Genomic DNA, 22,782 nt, shown 5'->3' with positions numbered 1-22,782 from the left:
AACACTTGAAATGCATGAAAAAAACCTCAATTATTAGGATGTGGTTGAGTAGGAACAACATTAATTGTGACAAGTCTCCAATAAAAGCGTCTTCTAAAGCAATAGGAGATTAGTGCTTCACAACCAGGTAAGCAATACAATTGCAATTTTTTTAGTAGCCTAAACTAAATATTAAAAGAGTAAATAATTTTTTTTCTTCTAAAAATTATTACCCTTTGAAATTAAGAATTATATTGTGAGCTTCAATCGGTATGAATTGTTCTATCTTATTAATGATCTCGAATTCGAATGTTGGATAGTTGAGTTAAATTTTCGTATAGAAAACCTGACCTGGTCGTCAATATTAGTTTTAAATAAAATTATTTTTATTACAAAATAATTGTGGTCCAAAACAAAACGAAAAAAAGAAATCTTTGAAATTAAAAAAAAAAATCAAATAAGTCTTTGAAATGTCAACTAAAATTTCAAATTTAATTATTTATTGTAATTTTAATTCTTACCTGGTTTAGCAATAACACCAGTCACTTTTTTTCCCCTTTAAAACCTCTACGACCTTAAAATCTCACCACGATTTTTTTCCAGATATACTTACACGTACGTATTTTTGCGCTCTTCAATTTTGTAGCATTTTCCCACCTGATCAGACCAAAAATCTTGACAAGTGCGTGTTTCTAACATACACATGGAACTACCACTTGTGCATAATCATAAATGTTGCAGTAATTCAATCAGGGAACTATTGTGTCTCCAATATTCGATGAAAATCCTGACTGACAGCATTGGCATCTGCATTGCATTATTCAATGAATTTTCTTATCATAGACTACCCACAAAACCACCTCAAAATTTAGAGGGGTATGGTCGCTTTATCTCATTTTATTTTGCCATCATTGGGTTGGTGCATGCAAAATATACATATATGTAATCTGAACAAAGAATAAAGGGGAAACAAAAAGAGAAACAGACGAGCATGTTTTCATCATGTATGTTAATGAGAAGAATGTGGCTCTGGATAAATTGATGTTGACATGGGTGGTGAGGGGTAACATGTACACATTGGGTCATGAATGGCCTTCTTCTTGCTGATATCAAGCTTGGAACACAAGACACAATACCGCCCTCGAAACCTTTGATGAACCAAATTATCTTGCTCCACTTTGTAATCATAATCCTCTTCCATGTCTGAGTTAATTTCTTTAGTATCTTCCTCTGTTTCATCATCATCAATAGGTATCCAAATCAAACCAAGCATTGGAAGAAGGTTTAGGAGAACTTTATCAATTTTACGGTTGCTCCATTTTTTTAGCCTCTCCAAAAACAATAATGGAGTCACAACCGATCCTGCTCCAACCCCAAAACCCACTCCAATTGATACATAAGTCCAGTCAAATTTAACTCCAAAATCAGTATGTACTTTAGGTGCTTTTTTTGCATTGTTCGTATCAGAGCAATTTTTAATCAAAGGTGGTCCACATAATTCTTCATTACCAACAAAGGAAGATGCTTCAAATGATTGAAGCTGTGTACCTACAGGGATTTTCCCCCACAGATGATTAAAGGAAATGTTCAGGTATGAGAGGAAACTTAAATTTGCAAGACTTGCGGGAATTTCTCGATCAAAATGGTTGCTTGACAGGTCCAACGATTCAAGCCTCTTTAAATTCCCTATAGATGAAGGGATTTGGCCTTCTAAAACATTATGTGACAAGTTGAGAAAAATAATTCTTTTAAAATTCATAAGCTCTTCTGGTATTGTTCCATGAAAATTGTTGGATGAGAAGTCAACAGATGTTATGAGACTTAGGACTTTAACAAACTCCAACTGTAATCCTTTGATTGTAAGTGTCACAGAATCCTGATAATATATACCACCAAATGTAAGGACCTGAGATCCAATGTGATTGAGCTTTGTTCCACCATGATATTCATCAAGCATCATTGCCTTCCAAGTTTTGAAACAATTTCCAGGAAGTAAACCATTGAAATTGTTGAAAGCCAGATCAACGATTTGAAGCATATGCCAAGTACTTTTAGTAGTACATTGAATTTGACCATGAAATTTGTTTCTCCTCAAAACCATGACACGAAGTGTGGATATTGTATTTAGGAAGTCTGGAAATCCATCATCTACCTGATTGTTTCCAAGATCCAACACCTCTAATGATGTGCAATTTGCAAGGGATTTGGGAATTGTACCTTTCAATAGATTATTATTGAAATCCAGAGTCTTCAGAGCACAAGATACTGGAAATTTATCTGGAATACTGCCATGGAACTTGTTATGTTGCAAATTTAATACCACGAGTGTCTCACTCTGTGTTAAGCACTCTGGAATTGTCCCATTGAAGAGATTATAGGAAACATCCAGTACTAGCAGACTTGAATGATTGCACAAGAATTGAGGAATACTACCAGATAAACTGTTTTTGGAAAGAGACAGGAAAATTGCGGGAGACAGATGAGTACCAACCTCTTCTGGAATAGTGAAACTGAAGTTATTGCTTGAATAGTCCAAATAAGTAGCATGCACTGGAAACATTGGAAGCTCCCCTTGGAGTTGGTTAGAGTGGAGGTCAAGGAGACTCAACTTGGAACTAGTGTTCTGCATAGGTCCTTCTAAATTGATGAGAAAATTGTGAGAAAGATTTAGTTGAACAAGATAGTCAAGTTGCAAAATCCATTTTGGTATAGATCCTTGAATATAGTTGCTCGAGAGATCTAAAGTGGTTATTTGGGATTGGTTTCTCAGGAAACTAGGAAACTCTATCAGATTGCATGAAGCCAACTCTACAGCTAACATCTTGGAAGATATAAGGCCTGCATCCATAACATTTGTGTCTATTGACAAATCGTTGTGTGAGAGAGCCAGTGTAGTTAGATTTACGAGTCCCCGAATAACATCTAACTTCAATGTGCCATTTAACTTGTTTGAAGATAGTTCGAGGACATTCAGTGATCTGAGGTTATAAATATATGTAGGAATGGGCCCTTCTAAATTGTTACCACCTAAATCAAGGATCTCTAACATGGAGGAAGAGATATTTGAAACTTTATTCAGCTGGCCCTGAAAATTGTTGTTGGAAAGTTGTATACTTCGTAGCAATGGCAAAGAAAATAGAGAGGAAGGAAGACTTCCATTCAGTAAATTGTCCTGTAAATCAACCAGGACCAGTTCTCTTAGGCCTTCCAAGTGAACAGAAGTGATTGAACCTGTGAAATCGTTATGTGAAAGGTCTAAATGGATGAGATTCCTGGACATATTCAAGGACGGAATTGGACCAGTGAAGTTATTAAATGACAAGAGCAGATAAGTGAGTTCCCTGAGTCTTGACATTGAACTAGGTAGTGTTCCGTTAAAATGGGAATTAGAAAGATCTAATGTGGATAACTGCCCAAGATTACTTATAGAAACTGGTAATGCTCCCGAGAACCTTGTGTGACTTGCAATCAATGTCCGAAGAGGACCATTCAGTCGGAATTCAGGCAAAGATCCATAAAGAACATAATTGAATGATAAGTCTATATCAGACAATGTTGTCATCTGAAAAATCTTCTTTGGAAAATTTCCAGTCAATCCACAAGAACTTAGGTGAAGGGTTGTTAAATTTGGAAAATTTGCAAAGGTTTCTGGCACCGGGGATGATAAATTGTTCTGATCAAGACGAATGATTGATAAATTCACGAGTCTTGTTAGGGAAGAATCAAGGGGTCCAGTAAGATTGCAGTTTGACATGCTCAGCTCCTGCAGGCTAACTAGTTTCAACAATGCATTGCACCATGCATTTCCCTGTGTTACAATTACACCATCCATATACAATTGCTTAATCATGGTGAGGTTTTGAACAAGCATTTGTAGATCTAAGTTTTCAAGTTTCAGTGGTTGCCCATACAAATAGGAAAAAGAAGAGATGTCTAGAGTTACCAACCTTGTCAGGTAAGAAATCTCTATAGGAATCTGCCCCACAAAGCCAGCATGTGATAAATTCAGATATTTTAAGTTCTTCAACTTGTTGAATCCAGATGGTATCTCAGAACTGAAGTTATTACCAGACAAATTAAGTATCTGGAGATTTTGCAGACTGAAAAGACTACTTGAATTGTCAAATCCTCCATTGATTGATTCTCCACTCAGGTCAAGGCCAACAACTTGTCCCTCATCACAGTTTACACCCTTCCACTCACAGCCATCTGTGCTTGAATTCCAGGACACAAGTTTGCGAGATTTTTCATGCTTGAATTTGAGGCTGTTCTTCAGTTGGAGCAACAATTGTTTTTGATCCTCAACAATTTGGCCAGAGACCCCAGTGATGTGAACACTGTTGTGTATCCAGAAGCAGTAGCAGAATATGATGGAAAGAAATGGAACATGGGGAGTTCCCATTAAAGTCTACTGAAAGAGAGACACACAAAGAACCAAAACAAAGGCAGAAAAAGGAAACAGACTAATGATGGCGTATAGTTATAGACTCTTTGTTTTCTAGTGTTTATGTTCCAATGCAATTTTCCAACTGGCAGGTAAATGTCATCAAAAGTGATTCTACAATACTAAGGTTAATTTCAACGTTGTCCTCCTATTTTATTAGTTTTGCAAATTTTATCCCTTTATTTTTCTTATGCAAATTTGATTTTCCTTTTTCTAATTATGCAGTTTTAGAAATATATGCAGAGGAAAACTGGAAAAGTTGAGTGAGAGAGACAGCTTAGGCTACAGAAAAAGAGTGTAAGATGGTGAAGCCAAGTCAAAGTAAACCGCGTCCTAAGGTGCCAGTCTTTTTTCTTTTTTCTTTTTTCCACTTTTCTATTTTTCTTTGCGCGTTCCGTTTGTAGTTAATGATGCTTACCAGAAAAGAAAGAAAAAAACAATGTTGTCATTATTGCTTTCATTTTCCAAGTCACTTCTTGTCGAGAGTTTTTTTTGGCAGCTTAGCTTGTAAAATGGAGCTGTCATTGTTCACAATTTATCATATCATATGGTTAAAAAAAAGAAAATTCTAAATCCTCCGAATCCTATTCTCTGAAAAACCCTCTGAATTGAGAGAAAAAGATTTTATAATAAGGAAAATATTATGGTAATAACAGAAAATTTTGAAAATATGAATAAAAATTAGAAATAATGATAGAAAAATTGATTAAAAAAATATAATATTAATTTTAGATATAGTAAATAAAATTGCAGATTTTACTTGTAATAATATTAATAAAGAATTAAAAGAAATTAGTAATATAAAGCAAACATTAGAAAATATTAGTCAAAGAGAATGATACAAATGGAATGATAAAATAAATAAAATCTACGAAGTTTTAAAACAATTAGAAGAAATAATTATATCTAAACCAATGAATTGCATCTTGTTGTATTCATGATAATTATATCGGTGTTTTGTTATTATCATGTTGTTTTTTTTTGTATTATTACTTGTGTTTGGTTATCTGACTATATTTTATGTCATGAGTTAGATCCAGAAGTTTCTCACTCCTATTTTTCTTGTGTTTGTTTCTATTGTATATTGTTACAGGTGATTTACATTATGAGATTAATGATGTTGACAATGAGACCTAATCCTTGTGGTTGAGTTTATATTATGATAGAATGTGACATCAGGGCTTAATTAGGATTTACTTTTCTCTTATTATGTTTTAGGACAATTGTTATTTCCTTCATCCCACTATTAATTGGATTTAGTTTGGTTTTACTTAACTTAAAATATGACACTCTCTATGTTAAACACGATGGACTTTCATTTATGATAGACTTTTTAATTTAGACTTATTTCAAGTATTATTATATATGTGAGGTAAAGGGTATCATATAATATATGTTCTTAATAAAGAATTTAACGGACAACACCTATATTGTTGGTTTAAAAAATATTAATCATAAAAGCACTTACAAATAAGCAAATTTAATTAGATGGCAAATGAAACTTGTCAAATACAATTACTCAATATCCCATATAGGGAGAAAATAATGTTCTTGTAGATATATACTTTCAAGAGAATGGAATGAAGCACAACAGAATCTTTGCAAAAGTATATAAAACTCAAGGAAGCACTTAAAATCCAAACAACTAGAATAGATTAAAGCATGTATTAAAGTTCTAAAACTAATGTTCAAAGTAGAAACCTCTGAAAAAAGACAAGGAATGGAAAAAATTGTATACAATTTTCAATGGACCATTTCCAGGAGTCTATGATGACTAGTTCAAAGTAGCACCTCGTTGTCAAAAGATTTCTAGAGTTACACATAAATCCTATGCCACCAAAGAAGAAGCGGAAAAAGCACTAAAAGAATTTGAAGATCAAGAAAGGAGAAAAAATACTTATGTAGGCCCAAGAACTTTTTTTGATACAGCAAAAGCATTGCCAATGGAAGTAAATAAAATAATAACGGTACTTAGAAGAATTACATCCCTTGATAATTATTCCACGCCAACAAAAAAAGAACATGAACTTCAAACTCAGATTTCTAAAGAAAAATTCAAAGAAATTCTGAAAAGATTTACTAATTAGAGTGATAAAGAAACAATCAACTGTTTTTAAAAGGTTGACAGAAAATTATTTGGAGTTAAGGTAATGATTACTCTTGCTCCTCAAATATTGGTATATAATATGTTCCAATTCAAATTTGTTGAATGTTGACTCTATTTAAACAAAAATTTTGAAGAAATTACTTCTTTTTGACTACTTTAAGGAAGCTATTTAATTATTTAAGAAGAACATATCCCAAGAAAGAAATATTTTTCTTAAGTTTTATTTTGTCTACCCTGATTTCACCACTAAGCAACTTGTTGAGCATTTTGTCTTAAAAGGATTAAGTAATAACAGATTTTCATTGATGGATGAACCTAAGAGAATAAAGTATAGTGAAAATCAAACTACTATGATCATTGCAAATTAACTAGCAAATACCTTTTCTCTAGGCCAGAGCATAGAGAAAGAAATATAAGTTTTATTTTGCCTACCCTGATATCACCGCTAAATAATTTGTTGAGCATTTTGTCTTAAAGGTATTAAGCAATAACACCTTTCAATTAATGGATGAACCTAAGAGAATAAAGTACAATGAAGATCAAATTATTATGATCATTGTAAATCAACTAGCAAGTACCTTTTCTTTATGCCAAAGCATAGAGAAAGATTCTTTCATCGAATTACTCTACAAATGACCAAATACTTTATTGATAAGCAAAAAAATTGAAAAAACTATTAAAGGAAGGGAAATGACATTACTTAGCAATTTTGAATTGTCTTTTTATGCATTAGAAGGATCAGCTATGAATTACAAACAAAAGAACCTTAATAAATTATGCTCCATGTTCAAGGCATATCAAAATCATGAGCGCAAAAGATGTACTAAAAGTCAAAAGGCAGCTAACAATGAAGATAAGAAAGTGGAAAAGGAGGAATCTTTATCCTTTGAAGATGCAACTATTGAAGAATATATAGGTGAAAAATGACGTAAGTCCTAATTCCACCTACTAAATTATTAATGTAATCAATTATGTAAGAGGTTAAATTATTCAGGATAGTTTTGTAGATAGTTTTTCGTTAGTTTTTCTATAAATAAGTCTTTTTATGCTAAGGTTGGGCATAGTTTTTTCAAATAAAAAAACCCTCAGTTGAGAGTGTGCTAAGACTTTGTTGGATTCTTAAGAATGAATCCAAACTTATGTAACAATTACTCATAAATAAAAGGTCCTTTTTCAATTACTGAGATTACTTTGTGGAAGTAGCAATGGATTTTATTACTTAACAAAAGCTCAGGTATGTTGATTATCAACTCAAAATATACTATGCTCATATATGTATGTTTAAATTATAGTGATGAAAATAGAAGGAAAAAAAAAATAGCTTCTAAAGATTTAGAACATCTAGAAATAGTTGAAAACGATGTAAATTATGAATGAACTATTTTGAAAGATCTAAATGATTTTAGGAAAATACAAAAAAGAAGAGTTAGATCTAAAAAAAATGCTATTATTGAAGGAAATAAAAGGAATTAACTTAAAACTATCATGAATTTATTTCATCAAAGAGAGAATATTATCTACTATGGAAAAATTATTTGTGAACAACCCATCGATATATCTAAAACGAGTGGAAATACTTGTTTAAAATTATTTTCCAACAAAAGAATTTCAAAAATAAAGAAAGAAATAAAAAATGAAAGTCATAGAAAAAATATCATATATATTATTAAAAGATGAAATAATATATATGATAAAATAAACTCTCCTGTAAAACTATTATTAAAAGATGATAAAATAATAGATTTTAAAGATAAAATATTAGGAGTAATAGAAGGAAATTTACCTTATGAAAAATTAAAATTTAAAATACATCCAAAATATTGGAATTTCATTAAGTACTAAAAGGTTATAACAATCACTAACATAAGAACATAATTTTCTTATAAAGAATCTAATGAGACCTGAAGATAAAATATTCTCGATAGCTTATTCAGTTAGTTATGCATCAACAAATTCACATCAGCGTATTAGTTTTAAGAACTATGAAAAAATATATCTCCCTAAATTATTTGAAGAAGTAGGAAAAAATTATTATCCACGAAAGAATGAAATAATTAAATCAGGAATTTTAATAAATAAACCAAAAACCTTTGGAGGTTGAATATACTAAGATAATTGAAACTACTAAAATACTTGATATAACAAAATTCTCAGAATCAGAAAATATTGATAAAGATAAAGAATATGAAATAAATAAACTAGTTATACAAGTAAAAAAATCTTGCTAATATAATTACTGGAATAAAATATGATAACATACTTTGTTGACGATTATTTACTTAAAGATGTAGAAAACATAGTAATCTGTTTATTACCGTCTCCTAGAGAAATGAAATAAAAAATAATGAATATATTACTAGAAAAATAGAGAAATGAAATAAAAAATAATGAATATATTACTAGAAAATTATTTTTGAAAAGAATTAGATCAATTAGAAATTGAGAAAAAAATGAAGAAAATAGAAGAATTATATTAATAGAAAGAGAGGAGTATTCAAATTTCTCATAATAGAATGATATCAGAGCAAGAATTAGATCCAAATGCTTCCGAGCAAGTTGAAAAGGACTATAAAATAAAATGGATAATGAATATTCTAAATATTCAATAAAAAAATAATGACTAGGACTACAAGAGAAAATATTGAAGATTGTCATACATCAATACAAGTTTTAAGAAAAAAAAAATAGAGAAAACGCAAAATATCATATGACAAGATTGCTACTAACTAAAACAACAGATTTTAAGATAAAATTTGAATATCATAAACAAGTAAGAAAATAATTTATTTACTTGTATAACTTTGGATAGAAAAATAATATTAAAAGAGGAGTTGAATAATGTCAATAGAAAACTCAATTTTTGAAATAACAAAGTAGTATTGTTATATGGTAAGAAGTGTAAACAAAGATATAAGCATATGAACACAAGGTATTTTTATATTGGTTTGTCTCAACCACAAAGATTACATCCAATTATTGATCCAATTAAATCAAGTTTTACTATCTTATACAAAGATACAAGTATTCTTTTTTCAAGCCACTTCTGATTCAAATTTAACTATTCTTTGACTTGTCTCTTTAAGCAACCACCCAATTATTCTTTCAACACAAAGTCTCTTCAGGCTTCAACAATCAAATATTCTTTTCCATATAAGTATCTCCAAACTAAAAAACATAACACTAAGTTATAACTAGGTAAGATAATAATATTGTTTCGTCTTACTTTTAAGACGTTATACAACCAATATAATATAGAGTTGATTTACATATAGAATGAATATGAATATGTTTAATAAAATGGTCATTTGATTTACATAAAGAATGAATATGAATATGTTCAATAAAATGATTCTTCTATTTTCTTAATCATCATGCTTCCTTATATGGGTGTTTCAACGAAGATAACTGCTATAAATCTTTGACCATCTCTCACAGACTTGCTTTGTTTGTCTTCATCTTCATTTCTTGTGAAAAGAAGTGTTTATTAGTGCATTAAATGCTTACATTAAATGTATTCACCAAATTGTTTCTTCTTATCTGATCAAGAAAGTTACTTATCACCTTTTTGATATCAAATGAGTAGAATCATGTATGTGTCAGGTCAAAGTAGTGCTAAGTAGATTTATTTGACATTTTTCATGATTTAGGGGATCTATTTGTCTTTTTCTGACACAAAACATGTCTTTTGTTCCTTTTAGTTGAATGTGAGTACTGATGAAGCTTTTTCATTCTATTTGTTATAAGGAATCATATAAATACAAACAATTTTGTTATTAAACATCATAAATGATATGAAATCAAAACTTGTATCTTTTAGACTAAGTACTTTATCTAACTGGATAACTTAATTGTCTTAGTGTCTAATTCATCTTACTATTTTATTTGCAAAACTTTTCTTCGAAAAAAATATTTATATATTTTTACATTAAAATTTGAAATTTTAAAAGGCCTAATATCGTCTTTTGACATAATAGTATAATGGATAATAATGATTATCCTTATCAAATAAAAACCATAATAAAAAAATTAATAGAAAAATGTCAAGCTACAATAAAAAAAGACTTGAAAGACTAAGAGATTCAACTAATAATGAATTAGAAAAACTAAGATATACTAATGAAATCAAGTAATTAAAAAATAAAACAAAATAAAAATTACTAGAATTAAGTTATCTTATCATATAATGTATAATATTAAGAAAGAATACAAAATTCACAGAAGACAGAAAGATCAAATAAATTCGAAGAATATTGGAAGCATTTTGATAATTTATAAAAGGAATTAAAAATATGAAAAACTATCACATAGAAAAATTGTTTAAAACACTAAATTTAGGATAATTGGTAAATTAGCTACTGAATTAATAACAAAAATATAATTAAAATATAAGTTCAAATATGTTTTTAGTCCTTTAAATTTAGGATAAGTTTGGCTTTGGTCCCTCAAATTTAAAATTGTTGTTTTTAGTCCATGTAATTTTAAAAAAATCTTATTTTAATCCTTATATTCAAATTTTGTTAAAAAAATTTATCAAACATTATTGTATAAAATCTACTTATTGGTATTTTTGTTAGTGAAAACATCATATTAAATCTAATTAATATTATATAATCATCTTAATTTGTCATTTTTAAATATATTATTAATGATCTAAATGACTAAAACAAGATTTTTGAAAACTACAGAGACTAAAAACAATAATTTTAAATTTGAAGAACCAAAAATAAATTTATCATAAATTTAAAGACTAAAAATATATTTAAATCTAAAATATATTAATATTTTCAGAACAAGCCGTTCGGAAGCTTATAACAAAACTCTAAATACAACTATTTCTAATTTAATAAAATTCCGTTGAATTAATTGAACACGGTTGAATTATATAAATTAAATTATAATAATCACTATATTATTCTAATGTCAATAAATATGTGGCTTTTATATTCTTCTTTTATGGCAAAGAAATATACACGATAAATAGTGCACTGTTCTACACGTGTATATAAATGGGTTGTTGAATTTAAACTTTTTCGTGATATGTGAACAGATAAAATATTGTATTGCTACATGTTTCATCCTTTTTGTTAATTTGACAATCAACCTTCAAACTTTAAAATTTGAATCCCACGATGTTCACGTAGTTCATGGTTAATTGAGATGGGTTATTTTTAGAAGACTTCATTTTTGTCTAATTTTTAAATTAAAAATTCGATTATGATGTATCTATTTCATTGAAGTATTTTAATTTAACAGTATTTTCGATATTTTTATTACTTTTTTTTACGAATTAGGTCTTTCTATTTTTTTAATCTAATATTTTAATTGTACAATTTTAATTCATCACTTAACTTACAAGTGATAACTGGTGGTCATATTTAACTTAAGTATAAAACGAACAAAATTATTACTTTAATTTCATTCAAAAATAATATTTTAATATTTATATGATTTTTTAAGGTTTATAACCCAAAATTTAAAAGTTATTTTTTTATTCTTAAAAACATATTTTAGAAGATCCATCTCTAAAAAATATATAAATATAATTATTTTTTCAATATTTTTTCTAAAAAAAATTTTATTTAAGAGATATTAATAATTTTTTTTAAAAAAAATCACACTTTAAGATTTACCTTAATTCTAACGATGTGTTAATGTTTTAGACTGATCCTGATCTAGAAATTATATCCAAGAATTTAAAAGATGAAGAAGATATACTTAGATTAGTTCTTTAACAACCAATATATAATCTTGATCCCAATATTATAAAAATGCTATTATCTGTTTTGTACCTACAATGTAGAGCTTTGAGGGACGTGGAGCAAAAGGTTGTGTGTGAAGAATCTTTATGGAAAACAGAAAAAAGAAGTGATAAAAGAAGTGTTGTGGAAACCAACCAGAGCAAGCATTATGCCTAAGTGGCTAGGAATGAAATGAGAAGAATGAATGAGAAACTTAGGAAGAATATGATAGATATGCAACCTCCAATGTGGACTAGAGCTGCATATTCTTTTTACACAATGTGTAACCTTCAACATGTGCAAAACATCTGATTCTGACATCCTAATATATATAAGCCTCTTATCTCCTTAAATAATAGGTTGTCAAACAGAGGATTTGATGCTTAGATATTTAGGAAATATTTGAGTTCAATAGAAACTTTTGTTTGATTGCTTAGGAAAAGTACCTCACTGTATTACAAAGAACTGATTTTACAGTTTTTTATTATTTATTTTATGATTTAGTCAGAAAATACTTCAATTTGGATAAATTTTGAGACTGATGATATTTACACAATTATACGAAGAGATGAGACTAATGTTATTGATTGTCAACTTGAACAAATGATAGTTGAACGGCATGAATTAATATATATTAAATTTTATTTTACATATTGTATATAATTTTTTTTATTTAATTTAATATATTTTAAATAAATTAAGAAATGACATGAACAATATTAAATAAGGATAAATTTAAATTTTATATTAATAAGAAAAAATTTACTTTATCACCTTTATTTTTTTTATAATTTTGGGATGTAAGCAAAATCTTACATCGTTCAACTAAGAGGATGAACATGAATTTATATATACACAATTGTCTTCTGAACGATGTTCAAAAAGTAAATTGTGAAGGTTAAACGGACAATATTTTATTAGGGACATGTGTACGTGGTAACTGTCCACAACAGATAAGATTTTTATAATTTAAAATTAAATTAAAACATAAACAAGAAAAAAATTATTATTACTCTCCTCTCCAAGTGATCTATTGTAATTTAAAATCCCTTATTCAGCATCCATGTCAGATGCGTAATGCAGTCTCTTCTTGAGTCGTGCAGCAGAAGAACATAGTCACAGCGCAAATCTCTCGTCCAAGATTCTTATCGTCTGCGACAGCCTTCACCAGTGCCAGCGAGTGACAATACTCGCTACTAAAATTTAAACAATCTATAAAATAGGTCAGAGCTGACATAGCACTGATGTGGCACAGGGGTTGCTTATAAGCAACCCCTATTGCAGATGCTCTAAGTAGACTGTACACATCTCTTTCTTCTTTTTTAAATTTTATATTACATATTGTATATAATTTTTAATTAATTTAATATATTTTAAATAAATTAAGAATGACATGAACAATATTAAATAAGGATAAATTTAAATTTTATATTAATACAAAAAATTTTAATTTTTCACCTAAATTTTTTGATAAGATTTTTATAATTTAAAATTAAATTAAAATAAAAATAAGAAAAAAATTATCATTACTCTCCTCTCCAAGTCATCTATTGTAATTTACTATTTTAACATCCAAAATTAAGAAAGATTCGACGAGAAAATTAAGAAATTAAAAACAAGTCAAAGTAGTGAAATGGCTACTCCTAAAAGCAACTCTGAGAGTTATTTGTCTCATGAAACAATTCAAGCCTTGGTTTCTTGTCATTGGAGGATTTTGACGTGCCAACATGAGTTGTTTGAAGAAGAGAGAGAGTTGCTTCTTAAAGTAACTGTTCTTTATTAAACATATTTGGGAATATTTCAGAAATAATAATGATAAAAATTAATTTTGTATAATATTTATATATTTACTATTGTTTTATTTTATTTTCAATATCTATTTATTGTGTATTTTTTTCGTGATTTATTTTCTTTCATTGTAGTGTAATTATTTTTTTTAATAAAAATTTAAATTTAATTCATAAATGATTAGATAAAAATTCTAAAAATTAAATTTCTTAAAATTTTTTACCATTAAAATAAATTTGTATTTTAATTATTTAATACTGATATAATACACTAAAATTACTTTTTTTATTTTTTAATGCATGAAATAATTTAAATGTGTTGCTATCGGAGAAACTTATTTAACATACATGTCAGATGCATACTGCAGTCTCTTCTTGAGTCGTGACAGCAGAAAAACATAGTCACAGCGTAAATCTCTCGTCCAAGATTCTTATCGTACACATCTTTTATTTTTTTTTATTATCGCTGCAATTGTAATATTTGTTTTTCATTTCAATTCTTTTTTTATCTTCATAAATTCTTATTATTAATTCCAATAAACAATTATTTACCCTCTCTTGAATCTATCTATCTAATTTATAATATAAACCGAGTTACATGTTATTAAGTTAATATATCATTAGAAAGTTAATCTCATACGATTCTCATATCAGCATATTTATATATGTATGAATTTCTTTATATTTCCATCTTGTATTATATAGTGTTATATATTTATTTTATTTTTTTATATTACATCTCTCATATATATTTTATTCAATTTAACTATCACTTCTTTATTATTTATTTTTCATTTCATTACAATGATCATCATAAAAAAAAATATATATCCCTTTTTGTATTTTATTTAATTCAATTCTCACTCTTTTATTGTTTAACTTTCATTCCATTACAATCATTATCATTATCAAAAAGTATTCATCTTCTTTTTTTTTTTCTCAATTCACTCTTCTAATTTTCATCCTACTACAATCACCATATTTTTTCTTCATTTTTTTTTCATCAATTTTGATTACACACTACTTGATGGAGGACCATCCTTGAAGACACATGTGGGCCCCATCACTAGGTCCATGGCTAGGAGAGTTGAAGAGGATGAGGGAGTTCACACACCTAGGGACACTCTCCTCATGATCATAGAGTATTAGTGCTCTCCTAAGCCTCATTAATTTAGGATTTATTTTATTTTCCATTTTTACCCTTGTATTTTGGGGTATTTTAGTCATAGGATTTATTTTCCTTGTATTTCCCATTTTACCCTTGTATTATGGGGTGCTTTAGATAATTAGGTTTTTAATTTGGGCTAGGGTATTTCTATTAGGAGGTGACGCCTATTTTGGTGAGATTTGGACCTATTTTTGGGGATAGAAAGGCTTAGGCCCAAGTGGAGGGCAAAGGTTGCATGATCATATCATGCACCTTGATATAGCCAATCTAGACCCATAGATTCCAAACTTGGTCACCAAGTAGCATCTAGGGTTCATTTGGCATTTCATTTGGAGTGCATTTGCCTTGTGATTTTCGGCCATGCACACTCCAAATGCAACCCTAGATGCCTCCCCTCCTATAAATACCCCACACCCCACCACTTGTAAATACTTTGGATATATGATATTGAGTGAGCCTTTTGAGCCTCAAAATCCATCCTTAGTCACTAGCTAGTTTCGGCTAGCCTCCTCCTATCTCCACCCTTGGAGAATAGGAACCCTAGAGTGGCCTCCACCTATCATTGGAGTGAGCCAACCTTGTGAGCAACCATACACCACCATTCCATAAAGTTTCCGCCCAACACTTCCTTTTTCACGCAAACCTCCCCCTTCTCCACCCTAAAATCTTCCTTGTGTCTTCCCTTTGGTGAACAAGATCAAGGGCAAGGACTTCCTCTCCTTACAATACGTTATTCATGGATGGAGGAAGCCATCAAGTGGTATCAAGAGCCATGTTCATCAAGGGTAAAATCTAGTCCTTTTTGTCTTCTTTTCTATTCGGTCATTTTTTTCTCATCCTTGTTTCTTTGTGTGGTCGAATAGTTTTAGGTTCATTTTCTCATTCCTTGTGAACCTTCCTTGTCTTTTTTTAGGTTTCCATTATTAGGTTATTGCTTTGCTTTTCTAATTTTTTGTTTGAGTCTCATATGAACATGCCATGAACATACTTTTTACTTTTGAATCCACCTAAAGTTTTGTCTTTTGTTTCCTATATTTTGTCCACATAAATTCCATGTATGTGCCAAACACTTTGCATGAAACACATCAACAAAATATGCCATCTTGCATTACATAGTGAGCGTGACATATATGAACCATCTAGGAGTCATTCATGCATGCTATTTAGTCCTAGCATGTTCTAAGTGATTTTGTGATTTCCATGTGTAAACATTTCCTTGCACATGCATAACCGCCCACTCTCCCTTGCATTCTCACTTGATTTGGTTGTCTTTCTATGCCAAAAGAAACCCTAAAAGAATCTAAGAGGTGTGCTGAAATTTGGTGCATAACAACTTGTGCTAAAAAGAACAAAACCAATTCCACTCAAAAATATTCCCTAAGGACCTCTAAATTCACGCCACTTGTCCTACTCTTTCTCTTCTAAAATTTGACCTAAATTTACCATCCACAAGTGCAAAACCTAAGCAACATTGGACTAGACATTGAAAAAAAAAAAAAAAAATTGGACCCAAGGACTATTAAACAAAAGTTGACGTGAAAAATAGAACAAAAAAAAAAGGGTATCAAAAAAAAGTTTGGACCAAAAAGGACTTGTTGCTAGACTTGTGGACTTGGACCATTACCTTTGCTTTGGAGTTGGACTTGTGACCTTTTTGACCTTATTTTGGGACCTTAATTTTGGCTGGACCGAAACATATAAAGGACTTAATCAAGTGGACTAAACACTAACCTAATTCTAGTGCCTTTCTAGGATTACTCTTTGTGTGCTTCCTTTCTTTGATTGAGTCTTAATTTTTTTTGCTTGTCTTTCTTGGCCTCTTTTGTTTTGTCTCCATAAATTCTCTCTGAGTTTAGCCTTTCCTAATTGTGCTTTTCAGTTTTATTTCTTGGACTCTTGCTTTGGGTTGGTTTCATTTTGATTGTAGGTAAAAAAAAACCACTCTAGTCAATTTTCACACCTTTGGTGGATTTGAGTGGAGGGGTGAACCGAATCCAAGCCTAGCCTTTGGAGGGATTTACACCACATCAAAAGGAGTGAACAAACACTTGGAGAGGTCTAACAAGTTTGCTCATTGTGAAGGAATCCAAGTGGAGGAGTTTGAAGACTTAAATTCTTGTTTTGCATCATTTTTGCTTGAAATTTTCTATTTTCGGCCTCTTTGTTTTTGGCCTTGGTTTCATTCTTTTGGTTTGTAATTTGGCCATTTCTAAACCTCTTCAACTTGGTTTTAGTTCGTGTAGTTGAAGGTGATTTGAAAACCTTCACTTAGGACCTCGACTAGAACATGTTTTAAGTGCTTTCCTTTTGCATGTTTTAGAGCTTTTGGTAGCATAATTGTTTAGGATTTTATCTTTGTCTCCAAATCCGTTTAGAAGGCTTGCTTTGGCCTACTAGGGGTAACGTGCACACACACACTTTATTATTGTGCCAAATTGTTTTGTGAGAAAAGTAGAAAAGGCTTAGTGATTTTTACTTGATAGGGCTTGGTTATTAAGTGATTCTTTGTAGTCCACCTCCCCTTGAAAGTTCACTTTGTACACTTAGGCCTTTTCCTACCTATCTTGCACCTTGAAAACCCTTTTTGTAAAAATATTTTTTATCACTCACTCTTTGTGAAAACCATTTTAAACCCTTTTTGAAAACAACTTTGTGAAAACCTTTTTGGATCAAAGATGAGTGATCATTCTAGTGTCCATGGTCATAACTCTTGTAGTACTAGGTCTAGTGTTAGGGATGAACTTAGGCAACTCAAAGAGTACCTAAGAAAAAAAGAAGAGGAAAATATAAAAAGAGAGGAAGAGTTGAGAAGAAAAGAAAAAGAGTTTGAAAAAAATAATGAAGAAATAAAAAGATTGCTTGAAAGACTAGTTGTGGGAGGAGAGGCTAGTGGTTCAAAACCAAGAGTCACTTCTCCTCAACCCTCAAGAGGAAAAGGGCATATGCATGCAAGTGTTCATGAGGAGGAAGGGCATCACACCCAACCTCTAAGTGATACCTTCATTAGTAGTCATCACAATGATGGTTACTATCAAAGACCCCCAAGGCATCATAGACATAGGGAGTCTTCCAATAAGGAACCTAACATCACTCTTCCCCCATTTCATGGCAAAGATAATGTTGAAAATTATCTAGATTGGGAAATGAAAGTGGAACAACTTTTCTCTTGCCATGGAGTGAGTGAAGATAGGAAGGTTTCTTTAGCAACCCTTAGCTTCCAAGGGTATGCTATGTATTGGTGGACCTCCTTAGAAAAAGAAAGGAGAATAAACCATGAGCCTCCAATTCAATATTGGAATGAGCTCCGTAGTGCCTTGAGAAGGAGGCATATTCCTCCATACTATGACCGTGAGCTTATGGATAAGCTACAAAGATTGAAACAAGGGTCATCTAGTGTGGAAGAATATAGGCAAACTATGGAGTTACTCATGATGAGGGCTGGGATAAGGGAAGAAGAGAGGACCACCATTTCAAGATTCCAAAGTGGTCTTAACCTTGAAATAAGGGACCAAGTTGAGCTCTTACCATATAGAGATTTGAATGAGCTTGTTCAACTTTGTTCTAGGGTGGAGCACCAACTTAAAAGAAAAACTTTTAGAAAAAACTCCACTCCATCTTATTCCAAGAGTTTTAAGAAGGAGGGCCCCTCTTCCAATCTTTTTCCCAAAGAAAAAGCAAAAGAAATCTCTCAAAGGACGTCTTCCAAAGACACTAAAACAAGTGACATCAAGTGTTTCAAGTGTCTTGGCCGTGGGCACATTGCTTCACAATGTCCCACTAAGAAAACCATGATTTTAAGGGGTCAAGATCACTATAGTAGCCTTGATGAAGCTACTTCTTCATCTTCAAGTGATGAAGAAGAAGTTTTAGCATCCGAGGAAGAGACTTACCCATGTGAAGGAGACTTATTAATGGTAAGAAGGCTAATTGGTAATCAATCTAGTGACTTAGATCAATCCCAAAGAGAGAACTTATTTCACACAAGATGCAAAGTTTTAGACAACATTTATTCTCTCATTGTGGATAGTGGAGCTAGCTGTAATTGTTGCAGTACTAGATTGGTTAACAAATTAGCTTTGACTACTCTACCTCATCCTAAACCTTACAAGTTGCAATGGATCAATGAGGAAGGAGGGATTGTAGTTGACCAACAAGTAAATATTCCTATCTCCATTGGCAAGTATAAAGATGAAATTTTATGTGATATAGTGCCATTGGATGCTAGCCATATTTTACTTGGGAGGCCTTGGCAATTTGATAAGAAAACCATGCATGATGGCCTCACTAATAAGATAAGTTTTCACCACCTAGGTAAGAAAATTATTTTGTGTCCTCTATCACCTTCACAAGTGAATGAGGACCAAATAAAAATGAAAGCCAAGAGAGAAGAAGAAGAGAAAACAAAAAAAAAACAACAAAAACAAAAACAAAAGAAAAATTCCCCCTTGAATGAAGAAGGGGAAGAGAAGGTATCAAGCTTAGAGGCTAGTGTCTCCTCTAAGGGAGTTGTGCACAAAAGTCATTTTTCCCTTAAAAATGATATTAAGACAACTCTTTTGTGTGAACAACCTTTATACCTTCTCTACTTCAAAGAGACACTAGCTGCCACTAGTCACGAGCTTGAGTCTCTACCTCATGAGGTTCAAAAACTTTTAAAAGAATTTGACGACCTATTTCCTCAAGAAGTCTCAAGTGGACTTCCACCTTTAAGAGGGATAGAACATCAAATAGACCTGATACCGGGTTCTAGTCTTCCTAATAGGCCCGCCTATAGGACTAACCCTCAAGAAACCAAAGAGATAGAAGCTCAAGTTGATGACTTGTTGAAGAAGGGTTGGGTTCAAAAGAGCCTTAGCCCTTGTGTCGTCCCCGTTCTTTTGGTGCCTAAGAAAGATGGCAAATGGAGGATGTGCACTGATTGTAGAGCCATCAATAACATAACAATAAAATATAGGCACCCAATCCCTAGGTTAGATGATATGTTAGATGAATTGCATGGGGCCATCATATTTTCCAAGATTGACCTTAAGAGTGGTTATCACCAAATTCGAATCAAAGAAGGTGATGAGTGGAAAACCGCTTTTAAGACCAAATTTGGTTTATATGAGTGGTTAGTGATGCCTTTTGGCCTCACTAATGCCCCTAGTACTTTCATGCGCCTAATGAATCATATTCTTAGGGATTGCATAGGTAAATTTGTGGTTGTCTACTTTGATGACATCCTTGTGTATAATAAGACCTTAGATGAACATCTTGGACATCTAAGGCAAGTCCTAATAATTCTTAGAGTCAACCACCTCTATGCCAACCTTGAAAAATGTACCTTTTGTCAAGAGCAAGTAAAGTTTTTGGGCTTCATTGTTGGCAAAGAAGGAGTACAAGTTGACTCCGAGAAAATAAAGGCTATCCAAGAATGGCCCACCCCAAAGAGTGTTGGAGAAGTTAGAAGTTTTCATGGCTTAGCTAGCTTCTATCGAAGGTTTGTAAAAGACTTCTCCACACTTGCATCCCCTCTTAACGAGCTTGTTAAGAAGGATGTACCATTCCTTTGGGGTGAAGCCCAAGAAAAAGCATTCAAAACCCTAAAAGAGAAACTCACTAATGCACCCATTTTAGCTCTACCAAATTTTGATCAAACCTTTGAGCTAGAATGTGATGCATCCGGTTTGGGCATAGGTGCTGTGTTACTTCAAGGAGGTCACCCCATTGCTTACTTCAGTGAAAAACTTCATGGGGCCACCTTGAATTATCCCACCTATGACAAAGAACTCTATGCCCTCATAAGAGCTCTCCAAGTTTGGGAGCACTACTTGGTGACTAAGGAATTTGTTATTCACACCGACCATGAGTCACTCAAGTATCTTAGAGGGCAAGGGAAGTTGAATAAAAGGCATGCAAAGTGGGTGGAATATCTTGAACAATTTCCCTACATCATCAAATATAAAAAGGGAAAGAGCAATGTGGTAGCCGATGCTCTTTCAAGGAGGCACACCTTGCTCTCCACCTTAGGGACACAAATACTTGGCTTTGATGATGTAAAGGAATTGTATGAGCTTGATTTAGACTTCCAAGCCACTTATGCCAAATGTCTCCAAAAGCCTTTTGATGGATTCTATCTTCTTGAGGGGTATCTTTTTAGAATGGGCAAACTTTGCATACCCCAAGGATCCATTAGAAAACTTTTGGTTCAAGAGAGTCATGAAGGAGGTCTCATGGGCCATTTTGGGGTTGATAAAACCCTAGGTTTCTTGAAAGCTAAATTTTATTGGCCCCACATGAGAATAGATGTCCAAAGGCATTGCTCTAAATGCATTACTTGTTTGAAAGCCAAATCAAGAGTAATGCCTCATGGACTCTATACCCCCCTTCCTATAGCTAGCTCCCCTTGGGTAGATATTAGCATGGACTTTGTGCTTGGGCTTCCAAGGACTCAAAGGGGATTTGATTCCATCTTTGTGGTAGTGGACCGTTTTAGCAAAATGGCGCATTTTATACCATGCCACAAAGTGGATGATGCTAGCTATATAGCTAAACTTTTCTTTAGGGAAGTGGTCCGCTTGCATGGTCTACCCAAAACAATTGTGTCCGATAGGGATGCTAAGTTCCTTAGCCATTTTTGGAAAGTTCTATGGGAAAAATTAGGAACTAAGCTCCTCTATTCTACTACTTGTCATCCTCAAACCGATGGCCAAACCGAAGTAGTAAATAGATCCCTATCCACTTTGTTGAGGGTACTCCTCAAAGGAAATAAGAAAACTTGGGATGATTGTCTCCCCCATTTAGAATTTGCATACAATAGAGTAGTCCATAAGACTACTAATCTTTCCCCCTTTGAAGTTGTCTATGGCTTTAACCCAATCACTCCTCTTGATCTTTTACCCCTCCCTAATACCCCTTCCTTGTTTCATAAAGAAGGAGTATCTAGGGCGAATTTCATTAAAAAATATCATGAAAAGATCAAGAGTCAAATTGAACAACAAACTCAAAAATATGCCAAATACAACAACAAAGGAAGAAAAAAACTTACTTTTGAAGTTGGGGATTGGGTTTGGCTTCATTTGAGGAAGGATAGATTTCCTACTCAAAGGATGTCAAAACTAAACCCTAGGGGAGATGGACCATTCCAAGTCCTTCACAAAATAAACGACAATGCATATAAATTAGACCTTCCTTCTGAATATAGCACTAGCTCGTCTTTTAATGTTTGTGATCTCACCCCATTTTTAGGAGCTGAGGATTTGGATGACGAATCTAATCTGAGGACAGATGCTTTTCAAGAAGGAGGGGATGATGGAGGACCATCCTTGAAGACACATGTGGGCCCCATCACTAGGTCCATGGCTAGGAGAGTTGAAGAGGATGAGGGAGTTCACACACCTAGGGACACTCTCCTCATGATCATAGAGTATTAGTGCTCTCCTAAGCCTCATTAATTTAGGATTTATTTTATTTTCCATTTTTACCCTTGTATTTTGGGGTATTTTAGTCATAGGATTTATTTTCCTTGTATTTCCCATTTTACCCTTGTATTATGGGGTGCTTTAGATAATTAGGTTTTT

General features: G+C 31.9%; 1 protein-coding gene across 2 annotated transcripts; it reads right to left on the bottom strand.

Annotated features, from left to right (window-relative positions):
* Positions 1-753: 753 nt before the first annotated feature.
* On the bottom strand, positions 754-4,690 carry LOC109815410 (receptor-like protein 6). Of its 2 annotated transcripts, XM_083072837.1 has the most exons (2): positions 3,927-4,066; positions 754-3,787 (listed from the first exon to the last, which is right to left on the bottom strand). In XM_083072837.1, the coding sequence occupies exon 2, from the start codon at positions 3,731-3,733 to the stop codon at positions 989-991; it is 2,745 nt and encodes a 914-aa protein (XP_082928963.1). In that variant the 5' UTR covers positions 3,734-3,787; positions 3,927-4,066; the 3' UTR covers positions 754-988. The 2 variants fall into 2 exon arrangements, with proteins under 2 accessions (XP_082928963.1, XP_082928962.1); XM_083072836.1 differs by having other exon boundaries at positions 754-4,690.
* Positions 4,691-22,782: the final 18,092 nt, after the last annotated feature.

The sequence above is a fragment of the Cajanus cajan genome, chromosome 4, assembly GCF_000230855.2.
Source record: "Cajanus cajan strain Asha chromosome 4, NIPB_CcT2T_4, whole genome shotgun sequence".
In the NCBI taxonomy this organism is placed as follows: domain Eukaryota; kingdom Viridiplantae; phylum Streptophyta; class Magnoliopsida; order Fabales; family Fabaceae; genus Cajanus; species Cajanus cajan.
Note: the sequence above shows the minus strand (reverse complement) of the source record. Positions and strands in the feature narration are given on the sequence as shown.